This window comes from Rhinatrema bivittatum, chromosome 2, assembly GCF_901001135.1.
Source record: "Rhinatrema bivittatum chromosome 2, aRhiBiv1.1, whole genome shotgun sequence".
Lineage (NCBI taxonomy): Eukaryota > Metazoa > Chordata > Amphibia > Gymnophiona > Rhinatrematidae > Rhinatrema > Rhinatrema bivittatum.
In genome coordinates, this window is record NC_042616.1 from 27,603,259 (window position 1) to 27,621,581 (window position 18,323).

The following is an 18,323-nucleotide window of genomic DNA, read 5'->3' on the forward strand; positions in this document are numbered from 1 at the left end:
TCAGCCCAATTTTAAACATGCAGATTCACACAATACCAATACTCAAACACTACAATCACAAGCCCTCTGTTCCCCACCTCTACCGCCATTGCGCACACCTCCGAACACTTCTCCCTATCATGCTCACCCCTCTTACTCAATTCCTTGGTCTGACTGCTCTCTCCCTCATCCTATTCAACGCACAATCAATAGTCAAAAAAAAACCTCCCATTCTTATCGATTCTCCTAGATGATAACCCTGACATTTGTGCCATAACAGAGACATGGCTTAAGGAAACTGACACAGTTTTACTAAATCAGCTCCCCACAAACACTTACGCCATCTTCTCTCATGGAGTTTAAATTTGGTTCTCCGTAGTCTGTGTGGCTCCGCCTTGAGGCGGGCCACGTTGAAGGATTTAACGCTGAAGACGGTGTTTCTCGTAGCCATTTGTTCGGCTAGGCGAGTTTCTGAGTTCCAAGCCTTGTCATGTCGAGAGCCTTTTCTGAGGATTTCTGATTCGGGGATCTCTATGCGGACGGTGCCCTCCTTCCTTCCGAAGGTGGTCTCTGCATTTCATGTCAACCAGTCTATCGAGCTGCCAACGTTCTCCGTTGAGGATAGGGATTTGCGAAGGTTGGATGTCTGTAGAGTCCTCTTACAGTACCTAGAGGTTACCAATCCGTTCAGGTTGTCGGATCATCTTTTTGTGCTGTGGAGCAGCCCTAAGAAAGGGTCTAAAGCTTCTAAGACTACTATTGCCCGCTGGTTGAAAGACGCCATTGCCAGAAGGTCTTAAGGTGCATTCTCTTCGGTCACAAGCAGCGTCCTGGGCGGAAAGCCAATGTGTTTCGCCCCAAGAGATTTGCCGGGCGGCCACTTGGAAATCCTTGCACACATTTGCTAGACATGACAGATGGATGTCCGGGATCCGAAGGTGGATTCCTTCGGCAGCAGTGTGCTTCGAGCTGGACTCCCCTCATCCCACCCCTTTTAGGGCAGCTTGGGTACATCCCAGCAGTCTGGACTGATCTGGGTACGTACAGGGAAAGGAAAATTAGTTCTTACCTGTTAATTTTCGTAGTACCAAGGATCAGTCCAGACACCCGTACACAGGAGAGTCCATTCAGCAATTTCTATTTCTCTTGGCAGATTATTTCTCAGACTACGCATCTTCGCGTCATGGTTGGCGTTGTTTATGAAGTTCCTATAGTTTTTAACTCAAGACCTTTAAGTTAGACTTGGTCTAGTCATTGGTTGTTGAATTCAAATATACTAAAATATACTAAACTAGTTAACAGCTATTCATTCTGCTTTGATATTGATTATACTGAGGTATCGCAGGTGGCACACCAGAGTATATGGGAGGTGCCTTTTCAGCTTTTCTCTGACTCCATCTGCTGGTGCAGAGGCATAACCCAGCAGTCTGGAATGATCCTTGGTACTACAGGAACGAAAATTAACAGGTAAGAACTTAATTTCTCGCACTACCACCGACGACCCATCGCCGGCCACGAGGCCTCGCTGACTTACCTCCGACAGCCTAAAGCCGGCATCTTCCCTACGTAACATCCTCCGGAGACCCGAGTCGCGCCACTGACGTCGTACCGACCGCGACTAGGAGGGGATTTAAATCCTGGCTCAATCTCCGGGCGCCCTTTTCTTCGTGCACCTGCGAACCCGACGGTCGTCCTCCTCCTCCCTGCATCAGCAACTGTAGGAGCTGGGAGAAAGGGCCGCGCAGCCGGCGCCGGTACCCATCGGGGTAAGGCCCTTAATTTCTCGCCCTACCACCGATGACCCACCGCCGGCCAAGAGGCCTCGCTGACTTACCTCCGACAGCCTAAAGCCGGCATCCTCCCCACGTGACATCCTCCGGAGACCCAAGTCGCGCCGCTGACGTCACACCGACCGCGACTAGGAGGGGATTTAAATCCCGGCTCGATCTCCAGGCGCCGCGTGCCTTTGTGCGCCCCTTTGTGCAGCCCCGAAGCGCAGCCCGGCAGCACAACTAAGATCTACTCACTTCTACCTGTGGTTCTCAAGTCTCATCTCATATGCCCATAGCCACAGGTTGTGGGATCATCTACAACGCCTCATGACCTCATCTTCTACCATCTAACTCCGGGCCTATCCCACTAACTATCTACACATCTCGCACACATCTTGACACTGATGTCATCTGCACTCCTCCAGATCTCATCCAGAACTCTTCATAAAATCAGAATCTTATACTGAAAGGAAGATTGACTTTCTGGAAAATCAATTAAGGAGAAATAACTTAAGAATATTAAACTTTCCGAAAACAAGATGGATGTCATTGAAAGAGTTAATTAAAAGTTATTTTACAAATATTCTGGCATACACAGAAACAACGTTACCATCTATGTCTAAATAGTAGTATTTGCCAGGCAGACAAGAAAAAGAGAAGACACAACAGGAGGAATCAATGGAAAATATTTCTTCGAGAGATAACTTAACAGAATTTTTGGAGAAGTCTTTTGAAGCTAAAATTGACGAAAGGGCAACAGTTGTTATTACTTTTCTCCAAACATCAGAAAGGGATGAAGTCTTAAAGAGATCCTTTAAAAAGCAATCTGAACTTTTCTATGGCTTCCAAATTCGGGTTTTTCCAGACATCACGAGAAAAATACAAGAGAAAAGAAAAGACTTCCTAACAATGAGAAATGAGATTGTGTCCAGGGGTGCCAAATTCTACCTTAGGTACCCCTGCCGCTGTATATTGGTGTATCAAGATAATAAGTATATTTTTACAGAGATAGAACAACTGCGTCTATACCTGGACTCTAACTCCACATAGGGTCTAGAAGTGTGGCTAATTTAATGTTTAACTGCATTAACACGGTGTGTCAGCATTAGTATTGTTGAAGATATTTTTTTGTTTACCTACTATAACCGCTTAGATGTGGGTCTCCATTTTGCTTATAATATAAAAGGAATGTTATATTTGGCTTACATATTTCCTGGAATTTACTGTAAAAATTTCACTTATTGTTTTTTATAATATTCCTTGTTTTTCCTTCATATTGTCTCAATGTAACATGAAACGTTGAAAATTCAATAAATACAAAATTAAAAAAAATAAAAAACCTCTTCATAAACTCATTCACCCGCACCCTATCTTCAGCCATCCTGCACCCTGACTTCACCCAGCAATCACCCTCGACTGCATCCAGATACCTTACAGACCTCATCCAGCACTCATCCTGATTTCATCCTGCAATCATCCCGTCATCATCCAGCTCCCACTCAGACCTCAACTAGCACTCAACCTGACCTCTTCCAGCAATCGCCCAGACTTTACCCAACTCCCATCCAGATCTCACCAACAATCTTCCTGATCATCTACCTCGTACCAACCTCAACCAAAAACGGGCTCTCATCCGAAGCCCCACCAGCAATCATCTGATCCCCCCGTACGGCAAGATACAGCACCCCACAAGACCCTCTCCCAGAGTCTCACAACACTCGGTCATCAACGATCCCCCAAGACGCATCATACTTAACACAACATCACTTAGTCCTCGACACCAAAACCAGAGGGCAATTTGAACTCCAAAACACCAATTACTCAATCATGACTCCCCCCCCCCCCCCCCCAAAGTGACTCTTCAGATGAGATACAGGCACCTGATCAACATCCCATTTAAGAAACACATCAAAAACTTAATCTACCTCACCTTCTTTCTAATAAACGCTCAATCCTTAACCAAAAAATTCATGCTAATATCTGATTTAATCCAAGAAACAAATCCTGACTTCATCGCCATAACCGAAACCTGGTTTAAAAATACTGATCAAGTACTAATGAATCAGCTAACCAACAATGACTACGACTTATTCTCAATCCCACGCAAGTCTCGCAGAGGAGGACTACTTATAATAAAAAAGAATCTCGCCATGAAATTGATCCCTCACAACCTCCCGAAGAAGTACGAAATTGCTCTCTTTGACTCAGAATTCCTACAAATATGCCTAGTCTATTGCCCTCCCAAGCTTCTAGATAGTGAAATCTCCCCACTCTTAGAATACTTAATAACTAACATCAGCACAAAAAAGCCTACTATAATACTCAGAGATTTCAGCCTCCACACAGACACCATCCCCAGATCACAAAGCTGTCAAACGTTGCTAGACATGCTATCCAGCTTTAACGTGAACCAACAAATGAACATCCCCACTCATAAAGCGGGTCACACGTTAGACCTGATCTTCACCAATCACCACTCCTCAGACACATCCATCTCATCCAAACCAGTCCCCTGGTCGGATCACTTCATTGTACAATGCAGGACTCAAGTACATGCCAACAACACGATAAATGCAAATGATCTACTATCATTCAAATACCGACCGCCCTTCCAACCCAACCTACTCCAACAAGAGCTCTGAAAACAACTAGCTAACTTAGACCTCTCCAACATCAACAACGCCATACAATCCTGGCTCCACCTTACCAAAAAAACTGCAAATAACATAAACCCTATAAAAACAAAACAGCTAAAAAAAAACCAGAGGGAAAAACAACCCATGGTTTAACTCTCAACTTAGATCAATGAAAACCAACCTCAGAAAAATGGAAAAGGAATAGAGAAAATCCAAATGCCCAGTAACCCAACAAAGATACCGCACGCAACTTGCCACCTATAAAAAAAAAAACAGATTATGATCACCAAACGTGACTACTACAGTCAAAAGATAAAAAAAACTCCTCAAATAACTCAAACTCCCTGTTCAACATCGTAAGAAACCTGATTGAAGAGAACAACAACAACGCCCCCCCAACCAAAACAAATAATCTAAGCCAAGACCTGGCCCTGTTCTTCAAGAACAAAATAAGCAAAATAACCAGCACCATCAACAATCCCTCAACCACAGAGGAACGACTTGACAAAACAACCATAACACCCTGGTCGAACTTCGATCCAATATCTAACAACGAAGCTGAAAAAATGCTAAGAAAAATCAACCCAACACGAGATGTGAAAGAAATGGTGCACATCGTTGCCCCAACCATAGCTGCTGTTATCAACAAATCACTCGAAGAAGGTGAGCTTCCAACTGAATTAAAAACTGCAACTATCACACCAATATTAAAAAAGAAGAACCTAGATCCTGCTGATTTGAATAACTACCATCCTATCTCAAACCTCCCTTTACTCGCAAAGATGACTGAGAAGGCGGCACTGATACAGCTTAATGAACACCTAGAGAACAACAATATTCTACACGCCGCACAACATGGATTCAGGAAAAATCGCAGTACGGAAACACTGCTCGTCAACCTATCTAACAAAATAATAAGGGGCTTCGACAACAAACTAAGCCACCTACTAATCCTACTCGATCTCTCTGCGGCATTTGACACCGTAGACCTCAAAAGCCTGATATCAAGACTTGCAAACTTTGGTCTTTCCGGCAAAACTCTCGACTGGTTCACATCGTTCCTAAAAGGCAGATTCTTCAAGATCACCATGAACAACAAATCATCAAATCCCCTCCCACTCGAAACTGGGGTACCACAAGGGTCCGCCCTCTCGGCCACCCTCTTTAATATCTACCTACTCCCACTCTGCCACCTCATCTCAAGTCTTGGCGTAACATATGTACGCCGACGCCATTCAACTCCTCATCCCAGTAACCACCACTATCGAAGAGGCACTGGGCACTACAGCCAACCACCTAATCTCAATTAGAAACATGCTGAACCAACTAAAGCTATGCCTCAACATGAATAAAACTGAATGCATCCTCAGGACAAAACCCCCATACATTCCCTACAAATCGATAACATCAGCATCCAACTGAAAAACACTGCAAAGGACCTCGGTATCTGGATCGACAATGAACTTAACTTAAAAAAGAACATCGCAACTAAAACCAAAGAAGGCTTTCAGAAACTTCACGTCCTGAAACATCTAAAACCGCTTCTTCACCAACAAAAGAATTCCGGACCGTGCTGCAATCTCTTATTTTCAACAGCCTCGATTACTGCAACTCACTCCTGCTTGGCCTTCCAAAATCTACCTTTAAAACCACTTCAACTGTTACAAAATGCCGCAGCCAGAATCCTAACCGGCAAGAAGAAATCAGAACACATCACCCCTGTTCTGAGAAGTCTTCACTGGCTCCCAATCGAGCAAAGAATTGAATTCAAAACTTTAACAATAGTTCACAATGCAATTTACAAAGAAGAAAACACCGCCCTCAATAACATGATTCAGAAACACAAATCTCAATGCACGACCAGAACGGCCTGCAAACTACACTTAGACATACCCTCTCTGCCTTTAGCAAAGCTTTCCAACACTGGGAACAGAGCCTTCTCCATCGCAGGACCTAAATTATGGAACTCCTTACCACAATACCTAAGCTTCGTGACATCAAATCCTTCAAAAAGGAACTCAAAACATGGATATTCAGCCAAACTTTCAGAGATGGTGTTGGTTAAGCTGCATGCAACTTCCCAACTCATTCCCCACCTCTGCTTGACACACACTAAACTTCTCGAAAGTTCTCCTCTCACATTTCCACATCTCTCACCCATCCATGGTCTCCTAATGTTGTAGCATTTTTAGTTAATAATAAGTCTTGACCCCTCCGCCTACTGAATTCGGACTCTTCCCTCAGTCCCAACATAGCCATACACGAAAAAGCTATATGCACCTTATGTCCGATGATGAACGCACCATATGTTCGACGATGTACTCAAGTTACTACGTAACTTGCATAAAATTTTCTTATGGTCCACTCATATATATGCTCAATTCGCGTGTTGTTAGAAATGTTCGTTTCTAGATTGTAATAGTCGTTCAATTAATAAGTCTCTCGTTCAAATGTACATTTACTGAAATAAGTTGCTCATATAATGTATTAAGTTGTTTTCATGTAAACCGGAGTGAAGGCAGATCGCTATACCTCGGTATATAAAAGATTTGAAATAATAAAATAAATAATTTTCCTTACAAATAATTCCAAAAGAAGTCATTTAATTTGCAATTAAAAGTGCTTCTCATAGCTTTGACTTCTTGCTGTCCCCTTCAGTGAATCAGTCCCCAAGGGACATTCAGCTTTCCGCTCTCAGCATGTGATGCAGATCCGCGTTTGGAAAATGCTCTGCTTCAGGGGTGCGCGCTGGGTTTGATAGTGGAATATTGAATAGCGATTGGAGACAGCAAGAAGTCACAGCTGTGGTAAGAACTTTTAATTGTAAATATGACACAAATTCCTAAAGAAAGTAATTTAAAATTTACTGCTCACTTATCCATTTCTGTAAGCACTTTCAGGTGAGGTCTATGATTATACTGAAGCACTGATTGCGTTATCAAGATTACCATTAGCTGTGTATGAAGACCTTCATTAATATTTTGAACTGAGTGCTGGACATCACAGGGCTATTTAAAACCAATTTAAGTTGGTTTACAAGGTGGTTTCTGTTATGTGTGAGTTACATAAAACAACATTCTGAGAATTTTATCTACCTGACGGTACTGAGTTGTTCAGTCCTCGGCTTGGTCCTCCTCTGAGACCCATCGATGTGCTCTGGTTCATCCCAAAATGCTGCAGAAAGGAGCTGATGCAGCTGCTTTACACCCCTGTTCCCTCTGAGGTGTTTAATGCTGGAAAACCCTGACCATTGTCACTTTGAGTCTCCCTGACATCAAGTAATGTCTGTCCTTTATTTTCTTATCCAGAGATCAAGGAGTCCAAGAGAAGACATGAGGAGATGCATCCTGAGGAATCCAGTAAACATCTGGAAGTGACTAAAGCAGTATCGGAGAAAGATGGAGCAGATACCTGCCTGTGTTGTGAATGGGAGGAAATCTGGAATCAGTGCAAGCCAGAGGAAAGGCTGAGAAACCCTGAGACTGTGACTCCCTATGAGCAAAGTACACAGCAGCCAAGAGAATATGCTGGGTTGAGTCTCTCTTCAGGCAGTGAATGTGCAAATATATTAATAAAAGTTCACCAGAGGATTCAAACAAGAGATAAATCATTTCCATGTAGTGAATGTAATAAAAGCTTCATTTATCCATCACAACTGAAAATACACCAGAAGATCCACTTAGGAGGAAAGCAATTTACATGTACAGACTATAATAAAAGCTACACGTGGAAATCAAAAAGAAAAAGGCATCAAAGGATGCATACAACAGAGAAACCATTCACTTGCACTAAGTGTGATAAAGATTTCAGTGCGAAAGCAGAACTGAAAATACACAAAAGGCTCCACATGGTAGGAAAATCATTCACATGTACAGTATGTGAAAAATCCTTTGCGCTGAAATCTCATCTGGAAAAGCACCAAATAAACCACAAGGGAGAAAAACCATTAACATACACAGAATGTGATAAAAGTTTATATACAAAACCAGAACGGAAAAAGCGTCAAAGGCTACACAAAGAAGCGAACCAATTTATATGCACTATATGTGATAAAAGCTTCATTTACAAATGTTTATTGAAAAAGCATGAAAGAATCCACACAGGAGAGAAACCATTTACTTGCACTGATTGTGACAAAAGCTTTCATTCCAAACATGAACTGAAAATGCATGAAAGATTACATACAGGAGAGAAGCTATTTACATGCACTGAGTGTGATAAAGGCTTCATTTACAAATGTTTATTGAAAAAACATGAAAGGATCCACACTGGAGAGAAACCATTTACATGCTCTGATTGTGATAAAAGCTTTGGTTCAAAACATGAACAGAAAATGCATGAAAGGAAGCACACAGGAGAGAAACTGTTTACATGCATGGTGTGTGATAAAAGCTTCATTTACAAATGTTTATTGAAAAAGCATGAAAAAATCCACTCGGGAGAGAAATCATTTGCATGCAGTGAACGTGATAAAAGAATTAACCAGAAATCTCATCTAAAACTGTACCAAATAAAGCACAAGCGAGAAAAACCTTTAAAATGTCCTGAGTGTGACAAAGGTTTCTCTACAAAATCAGAACTGAAAAGGCATGAAAGTATCCACACAGGAGAGAAACCATTTAAATGCACTGAGTGCGATAAAAACTTCCGGTCGAAGCATGAATTGAAAATGCATAAAAGGAAACACACAGGAGAGAAACTATTTACATGCACAGAGTGTGATAAAAGTTTCATTTACAAATGTTTATTGAAAAAGCATGAAAGGATCCACACAGGTGAGAAACCATTTACTTGCAATGATTGTGATAAAAGCTTTCATTCAAAACATGAACTGAAAATGCATGAAAGATTACATACAGGAGAGAAACTATTTACATGCACCGAGTGTGATAAAGGTTTCATTTATAAATGTTTATTGAAAAAGCATGAAAGAAGCCACACAGGAGAGAAACCAATTACATGCAGTGAAAGTAATAAAAGATTTCAGCAGAAATGTCATTTTAAAAGGCAACAAATAAACCAGAAGCGAGAAAAATCATTAACATGTACTGAGTGTGAAAAATGTTTTAGTACAAAATCAGAACTAAAAAGGCATGAAAGTATCCACACAGGAGAGAAGCCATTTACATGCACTGAGTGTGAAAAAAGCTTCAGTCACAAATATTTATTGAAAAACCATGAAAGGGTTCACACAGGTGAGAAACCATTTGCATGCACTGAGTGTGATAAAAGCTTCCGTTCAAAACCTGAATTGAAATTGCATGAAAGTATCCACACAGGAGAGAAACCATTTATATGCTGTGAATGTAATAAAAACTTCCGTTCGAAACATGAACTAAAAAAGCATGAAAGTATCCACTCAGGAGAGAAACCATTTATGTGCACCAATTGTGATAAATGCTTCATTAGCAAAGCACACTTGAAAGTTCACGAAAGGATCCACACAGAAGAGAAACCATTTAAATGCATTGAGTGTGATAAAAACTTCCGTACAAAACCTGAACTGAAAAAGCACGAAAGGATCCACTCTGCAGAGAAACCATTTACATGCACAGAGTGCGATAAAAGCTTCCGTTCAAAACCTGAACTGAAAATACATGAAATGGTCCACACAGGAGAGAAACCATTTACATGCACTGAGTGCACTAAACGTTTTAGTAGAAAATCAAAACTGAAAAAGCATGAAAGGATCCACACAGGAGAGAAACCATTTACATGCACCCAGTGTGATAAAAGCTTCAGTTGGAAATCTGATCTGAAAAAGCACGAAAGGATCCATACAGGAGATAAACCATTTACATGCAGTGAGTGTGATAAATGTTTCAGATGGAAATTTGAACTGAAAATTCATAAAAGAATCCATACAGGAGAGAAACCATTTACATGCATGGTGTGCGATAAAAGCTTCAGTAGGAAATCACAACTAAAAAGCCATGAAAGGATCCACACAGGAGAGAAACCATTTACATGCAATGAATGTGATAAATGCTTCAGATGTAAATCAAAATTGATAAGGCATGAAAGGATCCACACAGGAGAGAAACCATTTTCATGCATTGACTGTGACAAAGGCTTCAGTAGGAAATCACAACTGAAAAGCCATGAAAGGATACACCTGGTAAAGAAATAATTTAATGCACTGTGATAAAAGCTTCAGTTGGAAAATAAATCTGAACAGGCATAAAATAATGCACTGGGGAGAGAGATCAGAATTATGAATTATGTAACTGGTTTTGTTTTGTCTGGCATTAAACCCGTTGAGTCCTCTCATTAACTCCCTGGGTTATGAAACTTGCTTTAATTCTAGCGCATCCAATCTCCTTTCAAAGGTATATCCTTTACTATTTGTCTATGATTTGAAACTCTACACTTCTTGTGATGCTCATTTAGCAAAACTGACATCTCCGTGACTGAAGATTGCAATATAAAGGAACTGGAACAGGAAGGCAGAAGACTTCAGCATAAAGTATTGAAGGCCTATTATGTAGCCCTATGGGGTAGATTTTCAAAAACGGCGCGTTCGTGTACTTTTGTTGGCGCTCCAGGCGCAAACAAATGTACGCTGGATTTTAGTAGATACGCGCGTAGCCGCTAAAATCCTGGATTGGCGCGCGCAAGGCTGCCTATTCCGTGTAGCTGGCGCGCGCCGAGCCGCGCAGCCTGCCGCCGTTCCCTCCAAGGCCGCTCCGAAATCGGAGCAGCCTCGGAGGGAATTCCCTTTCGCCCTCCCCTCACCTTCCCCTCCCTTCCTCTACCTAACCCACCCCCCCGGCCCTGTCTAAACCCCCCCCCCTTTGTTGGGGGATTTACGCCTCCTGGAGGGAGAAGTAAATCCCCGCGCGCCAGCGGGCCGCTGGCGCGCCTAGACGCAACCTGGGGGCGGTTCCGGAGGGTGCGGCCACGCCCCCGGACCGCCCCGGGCCGAAACCACACCCCCGGGCCCGCCCCCGAAATGCCGCATCCCGCCCCGAAAACGGCGCGCCGCTCGGCCCCGCCCCCGACACGCCCCCCTCGGAAAACCCCGGGACTTACGCGAGTCCCGGGGCTCTGCGCGCGTCGGTGCGCCTATTGAACATAGGCGCACCGGCACGCAGGGCTCTTAAAATCCGCCCCTATAGGTGTAATTAATTCCAATTAGAACCACCTTCATTTTTAGGAATGTACAATCTCAGCATGCAATACTGCTTATAAATTATCTGATGGGCATGGAGGAAAGGAAAATTGTTTCTTACCTGCTAATTTTCATTCCTGGAGTAAAGCAGAGTTGCTTACCTGTAACAGGTGCTCTCCTAGGTCAGCAGGATGAAGGTCCTCACACATGGGTGACATCAACGGATGGAACCCAGTATGGAAAACTTATGTCAAAGTTTTTAGAACTTTGACTAGGCACACTGAGGGGCGGATTTTAAAAGGGTTACGCACGTAACCCTTGAAAAAAAACCCCTGCGCTTTTGCATAGGCTCGGCGGCGCGCGCAAGTCCCAGGGCTTTGCTAAGGGGGGGTGTCGGGGGGGTGACGCGACGTTCGGGGTGTTCTGGTGGGCATGGTGCCGGCCCGAGGGCGTTCCGGGGGCGTGGCCGAGGCCTCCGGACCAGCCCCCGGGTCGGGTGATGGCGTGCCAGCGGGCCACCGGCGCGCGCGAGTTACTCCTGCCTCGGGCGAAGAAAAGTATGCGCTCGCGCTTTTTTAAAAAATGTACCCGAGCATGCCCTGTTCCACCCGTCCTCGTGGGGTCCCTCTTCAGTCTCGTTAGAAAGAATTACGCTAAAACCAAAATAATATAAGGAGAGACCCAACTCCTCGGGGTAGCGGGCGGGTTTTGTAAGGACTAACATCCTGCTGTCCTAGGAGAACACCTGTTACAGGTAAGCAAATCTGATTTATCCTGGGACGAGCCGGATGGTAGTCCTCACACATGGGTGAATACGTAGGTACAGGCTGCTCCTGAACACAAAAAGGAGACCAACAAGCACCAACCAGCTGCCAGCGGGCACAACAGCCACAGTGCTGTTGGTAACAGAGGGGGAGTCAGCCTGAACCCAATCTGGGCCCTAAGTAGGGAGAGTTGGGTTCCTCACCTCAGAGAGATTCCGGAGGACAGACTGGCCACACCTTCTGTCACGTCGGCCTTCCCTATCCAGACAGCAGTGCGATGCAAATGTGTGAGGAGAACTCCACGTCGCAGCCTTGCAGGTCTCCTCCACGGGAACTGCTCGCAAATGGGCTACCATGGCCCTAACAGAATGAGCCGTGACCTGACCCCCAAGATGCAGTCCTGCCTGGGCATAACAGAAGGAGATGCAATCTGCTGGCCAACTCCCAACCTATTCCTATCAAAGGAAATAAAAAGCTGGGTGGAGCGTCTGTGGGCTTCTGTCCGCTCCAGGTAGAAGGCTAAGGCTGTCTTGCAATTCAAACTATGCAGGGCTCGTTCATCTTGGTGCGAATGGGGCCGGGGAAAGAATGCTGGCAGGACGATGGACTGGTTAAGATGGAAATCCATCACCATATTAGGCAGGAACTTGGGGTGGGTACAGAAGACCACCCTGTGTCGTGATAAAACTTAGTGTAAGGTGGATAAGTCACTAAGGCCTGGAGCTTGCTAACCCTGCACATTGAAGTGACCGCCACCAAAAATATGACCTTCCAGGTCAGGTACTTCAGGTCACAGGTGCGCAGCGACTCAAAAGGAGCTTTCGCCAGCTGAACTAACACCACGTTGAGGTCCCAAAACACAGCGGGAGGCCTTAGGGGAGGCTTCAGCTGAAGCAGGCCCCGCATGAAACGTACGACTATAGGCTGTACGGAGATGGGCAAACCATCTACCCTGTGGTGGTATGCGCCAGCTGCACTAAGATGAACTCTTATGAAGTTGGTATCCAAGCCAGCCTCTGAAAGGTGAGGAAGGTAATCAACCAGGTTTTGTGGGGGCAGGAGAACGGATCTAGAGCCTTCTGCTCACACCACATGGAAAACCTCCTCTTCAGTCCATAGACTTTCTAGAAGCCGCAGGACCCGAGACACATCCTCAAAAAGATCAAGCGGTTTCTGGATTAACCTCTCAACATCCAGGCTGTGGTGACAGGGCCTGGAGATTGGGATGCCGCAGCCTAGCCTGATCCTGCGTGATGAGGTCTGGGGAAGTCTCCAGACTGATCGGTTTCCGGGCGGACAACTCCCAAAAGAGTGGAAACCAGACCTGTCTCGGCAAGGAGGAGCTATGAGGATCATAGTCCCTCAACCCTCTCTCAGGAGAGTCTTCACTACCAGAGGAATCGGATATGTGTACAGATGGCCCTTGCCCCAACGGCGAGCAAAGGCACCTGAGGCTGGTCTGCCGTCTGACCTGTACAGGGAACAGAACTGAGTCGCCTTCCTGTTGCAGGGGGACGCGAACAAGTCCACGCCTGGGCTCCGCAGAGGTAGAAGATCTGATTTGCTACCCACTTGTGGGGTCTGAAGGCCCAACGCAGTCTGTCCGCTGTCACGTTCTCTGTTCTGGCCAGATACATGGCCCGGAGCACCAGGACCAAATCTGAACCGCCTCCTGGCACAGGAGGTATGATCTTGTGCCTCCCTGCTTATTGACATACCACAGCTCTACCTGGTTGTGTTTGGATCAGGACAATTTTGTTGAACAGCCGATCCCTGAAAGCCCATAGAGCGTACCCAATTGCCTGGAGCTCCAGGAAGTTGATTTGACCTTGTGCTTCCTGGGCGCACCATAGACCCTGGGTGTGGAGCCCCTCTACATGGGACCCTCCACCCCAGGGTGGACGCAACCATGTAAGGACAGTTTGAGTAGGGGGCGGGGTCTCTGGAAGGATATCCCCTGTTCCAAACTGAGAGTACCCGCCACCAGGACAAGGAGTCCCGGAGGGACTGAGTGATGCAAATGCAATCCTGAAGGTCCTGGGTGGCCTAACGCCACTGTGATCTTAAGGTCCACTGGGCTCTGCACATGTGCAAGCAAGCCAAGGGAGTGACATGGACGGATGCGGCCCAACAGCCTCAACTCCTGCCGAGCCGACACCTGCTAGCTCTGCTGAGTCACCGCCGCGATGGACGCCAGGGCGACTGCCCTGGAGCGCGGCAGGAAGGCCTTCACCTGAGCCGTGTCTAGCAGAGCTTCAATGACATCCAATCAGGGTGATGGCCTGAGGTAAGACTTTGGGTAATTGATGATGACCCCTAGTGACTCCAGCACCCAGCTGGTCAAGCGCAAAGGACCGTACGGCCGCTGCCTGAGAGGTGCTCTTAACCAGCCAGTCGTCCAAGTAAGGGAAGACATGCACTCCCAGTCTGCGGAGGTGCGCCCCCAGCACGGCCAGACACTTTATAAAGACACGTGGGGCCGATGTGAGCTGGAATGGCAACGCTCTGTACTGGAAGGGCTGTTTTCCCACCACAAATCTGAGACACTTCCCGTGGCCTGGAGAGATCGGGATGTGAGTGAAGGCTTCCTTTAAATCGAGGGAGCAGAGCCAGTCCCCATTTTGCAGGAGGGGAATCAGGGTGCCCAGGGAAACCATCTCGAACTTTTCTTTTCTTAGAAAAACGGGTTCAAGGCCCTCGGGTCTAGGACTTCCCCTGTTCTCTTTGGAATGGGGAAGGGCCAGGAGTAGAATCCCTGAGCAGTACCTCCTGATGCACTTTCGGCCCCCAAAACGGGCACGGAGGAGAATCTGGTGGGTCACCCAAAAGGTTCAATCGGTACCCCTGGCAGACGATGGACAAAACTCACTGGTCTGAGGTTATACGGGGCCACCGGTTCACGAAGAACTGTAGCCTGCTGCCAACTGTGGGTGGGGGTCTAGTGCCTCAGGTATGGGTGACTGGCTCATGCTCCCTCCGATCCAATGAAAACCCCATCCCTGGATTTGGCAGGGATAAGAACATAAGAACATGCCATGCTGGGTCAGACCAAGGGTCCATCAAGCCCAGCATCCTGTCTCCAACAGTGACCAATCCAGGCCATAAGAACCTGGCAAGTATCCAAAAATTAAGTCTATCCCATGTTACTGTTGCTAGTAATGGCGATGGTTATTATCTAAGTCAACTTAATTAATAGCAGGTAATGGACTTCTCCTCCAAGAACTTATCCAATCCTTTTTTAAACCCAGCTACACTAACTGCACTAACCACATCCTCTGGCAACAAATTCCAGAGTTTAATTGTGCGTTGAGTAAAAAAGAACTTTCTCCGATTAGTTTTAAATGTGCCCCATGCTAACTTCATGGAGTGTCCCCTAGTCCTTCTACTATCCGAAAGAGTAAATAACCGATTCACAGCTACCCGTTCTAGACCTCTCATGATTTTAAACACCTCTATCATATCCCCCCTCAGCTGTCTCTTCTCCAAGCTGAAAAGTCCTAACCTCTTTAGTCTTTCCTCATAGGGGAGCTGTTCCATCCCCTTTATCATTTTGGTTGCCCTTCTCTGTACCTTCTCCATTGCAATTATATCTTTTTTGAGATGCAGCGACCAGAATTGTACACAGTATTCAAGGTGCGGTCTCGCCATGGAGCGATACAGAGGCATTATGACATTTTCCGTTTTATTCATCATTCCTTTTCTAATAATTCCCAACATTCTGTTTGCTTTTTTGACTGCCGCAGCACACTGCACCGACGATTTCAATGTGTTATCCACTATGACACCTAGATCTCTTTCTTGGGTTGTAGCACCTAATATGGAACCCAACATTCTGTAATTATAGCACGGGTTATTTTTCCCTATATGCATCACCTTGCACTTATCCACATTAAATTTCATCTGCCATTTGGATGCCCAATTTTCCAGTCTCACAAGGTCGTCCTGCAATTTATCACAATCTGCTTGTGATTTAACTACTCTGAACAATTTTGTGTCATCTGCAGATTTGATTATCTCACTCGTCGTATTTCTTTCCAGATCATTTATAAATATATTGAAAAGTAAGGGTCCCAATACAGATCCCTGAGGCACTCCACTGTCCACTCCCTTCCACTGAGAACATTGCCCATTTAATCCTACTCTCTGTTTCCTGTCTTTTAGCCAGTTTGCAATCCACGAAAGGACATCGCCACCTATCCCATGACTTTTTACTTTTCCTAGAAGCCTCTCATGAGGAACTTTGTCAAACGCCTTCTGAAAATCCAAGTATACTATATCTACCGGTTCACCTTTATCCACCTGTTTAATAACTCCTTCAAAAAAGTGAAGCAGATTTGTGAGGCAAGACTTGTCTTGGGTAAAGCCATGCTGACTTTGTTCCATTAAACCATGTCTTTCTATATGTTCTGTGATTTTGATGTTTAGAACACTTTCCACTATTTTTCCTGGCACTGAAGTCAGGCTAACCGGTCTGTAGTTTCCCGGATCGCCCCTGGAGCCCTTTTTAAATATTGGGGTTACATTTGCTATCCTCCAGTCTTCAGGTACAATGGATGATTTTAATGATAAGTTACAAATTTTTACTAATAGGTCTGAAATTTCGTACCCTACCTTTACTACCACAACCTGCCACTCTGTCTCTCTCTGACCGAACATCACATCCCACTGAATATCTGGGATATTGTAGCCAGCCACCTTTAGCCTGATAAGTTAACTGTTGTAGGGTTTCTTTGAATGTTAACCTGTGTTTTATCAAGGTGATTACGTTCAAAATTCTGGTCAAGCGATGCAGAAATACACGGCTCGGTCAGCGACGGGATCAGCTTTTTCTGTACTTGGGGAAGATATTCAGAATTGCGCCCTCCATCCCCTACCCCCTCTTTTGACTTACTGACTGCTCCAGCCTAGCGCTTTATCCTTTGGTGGCAAAGTCACTCTGGTGATGGCAGCTTCAGCAAAGCATCCCTCTCTCTCCTCTCCAGGATCCCTCTCCTTCTCTCCCATTCCCTGCCCGCTCTTCGCTCCCACCTGGGAACACTCTGGATTTTCCCCAGAGACTCGGGGAATTTGCAATCATTTTCTGGGGGGGGGGGGTTCCGGGGAAACATTAAAAAAAAAAAAAAAAAAAGCTCCAGCCACGCCCCTGCCAAAGTAAGCCTGCAGGGAACAGGAGAAGGAAGGATGAGCCTGGAGCACACAGTGCAGGCAGCACGTGGGCAGAAACCGGAAGTAGGGACGGGGGACTGCAACGCACAAACGTGGAGTCTGCAGCTGCGATTCCAGGCCTGGGAACTCGGCTGAGGGCAGAGCGAAGGCGCACAAGTCGGGGAGCTGTGACTTACAGCAGGGTGGGAACAAGGAGAGTGCTGGGATCCGGGAGAAAGGAAGCTCCTTCCTGGAAGGGAGGGAAAAAAAGTGTGGGTGGAGGAGTGAAAGCTGATCATCGTTATTCCTCCCCCCCCCCCCCTTCCCTGCTAATCAACAGCAACCTCAGGGCTGTTCCCCGGGATGCCTCGCTCCTCCCCTCCTTTCTGTGTAAGCCCCCTTTTTTTTCTCCCACCACCAATTGCTCTGGGCCCCTCTCTCTCCCCCACTAAACCTGCCCAGCAGCCCTCACTCCCATGCTAAACTCATTCCCAACTGCAGCCGCCCCCCCCCCCCCCCCCCAGCACTCTTTTCGCTGGCATCCCCCTCCCCCGGGCTTGGATTTACCAATAGGTACACTAGGTCTGGGCCAAGGGCAGCAGGTCAGCTGAATCTCACTTTGGAGAGAACCACCCTCTTGCTTCCTGCCTCAGCCACTCCCCTCCCCATCAGGGAACAGGAGGGGAGGAGCTGAGGCTATGCAAGCACAGCAAAGCAAAGAACCACTCTGCTGGATGATCCACCCCCTCTCCTGCCGACACTCAGGGGACTGGAGGAGAGGAACAAGCCTGAAGGGGAGCATCTTGGGAAAGAAAGGAGGAGCTGAGAGAGGGATTATTGGGGGGGGGGGAGGGGGAGGAGAGGAGCTGGGCGACAGGAGCAGATGGGGATGCATCTGTGTGAGATTGGGGCACTG

The 18,323-nt window shown here is 46.0% G+C and overlaps 1 protein-coding gene across 3 annotated transcripts in view; it reads left to right on the forward strand.

Annotated features, from left to right (window-relative positions):
• LOC115085856 (zinc finger protein 271-like) overlaps nucleotides 1-10,655 on the forward strand; it is a 32,209-nt gene extending 21,554 nt beyond the window's left edge. For 2 of the 3 annotated variants that reach the window (XM_029592364.1, XM_029592365.1), the window contains one exon: nucleotides 7,696-10,655. In XM_029592364.1, the coding sequence (XP_029448224.1) occupies nucleotides 7,696-10,517 (2,822 nt within the window). In that variant the 3' untranslated portion in view covers nucleotides 10,518-10,655. Of the gene's footprint in view, nucleotides 1-3,641; nucleotides 7,195-7,695 lie in introns of those variants that run through there. The other variant, XM_029592366.1, reaches the window with a different exon arrangement.
• The last annotated feature ends 7,668 nt before the right edge of the window (nucleotides 10,656-18,323 follow it).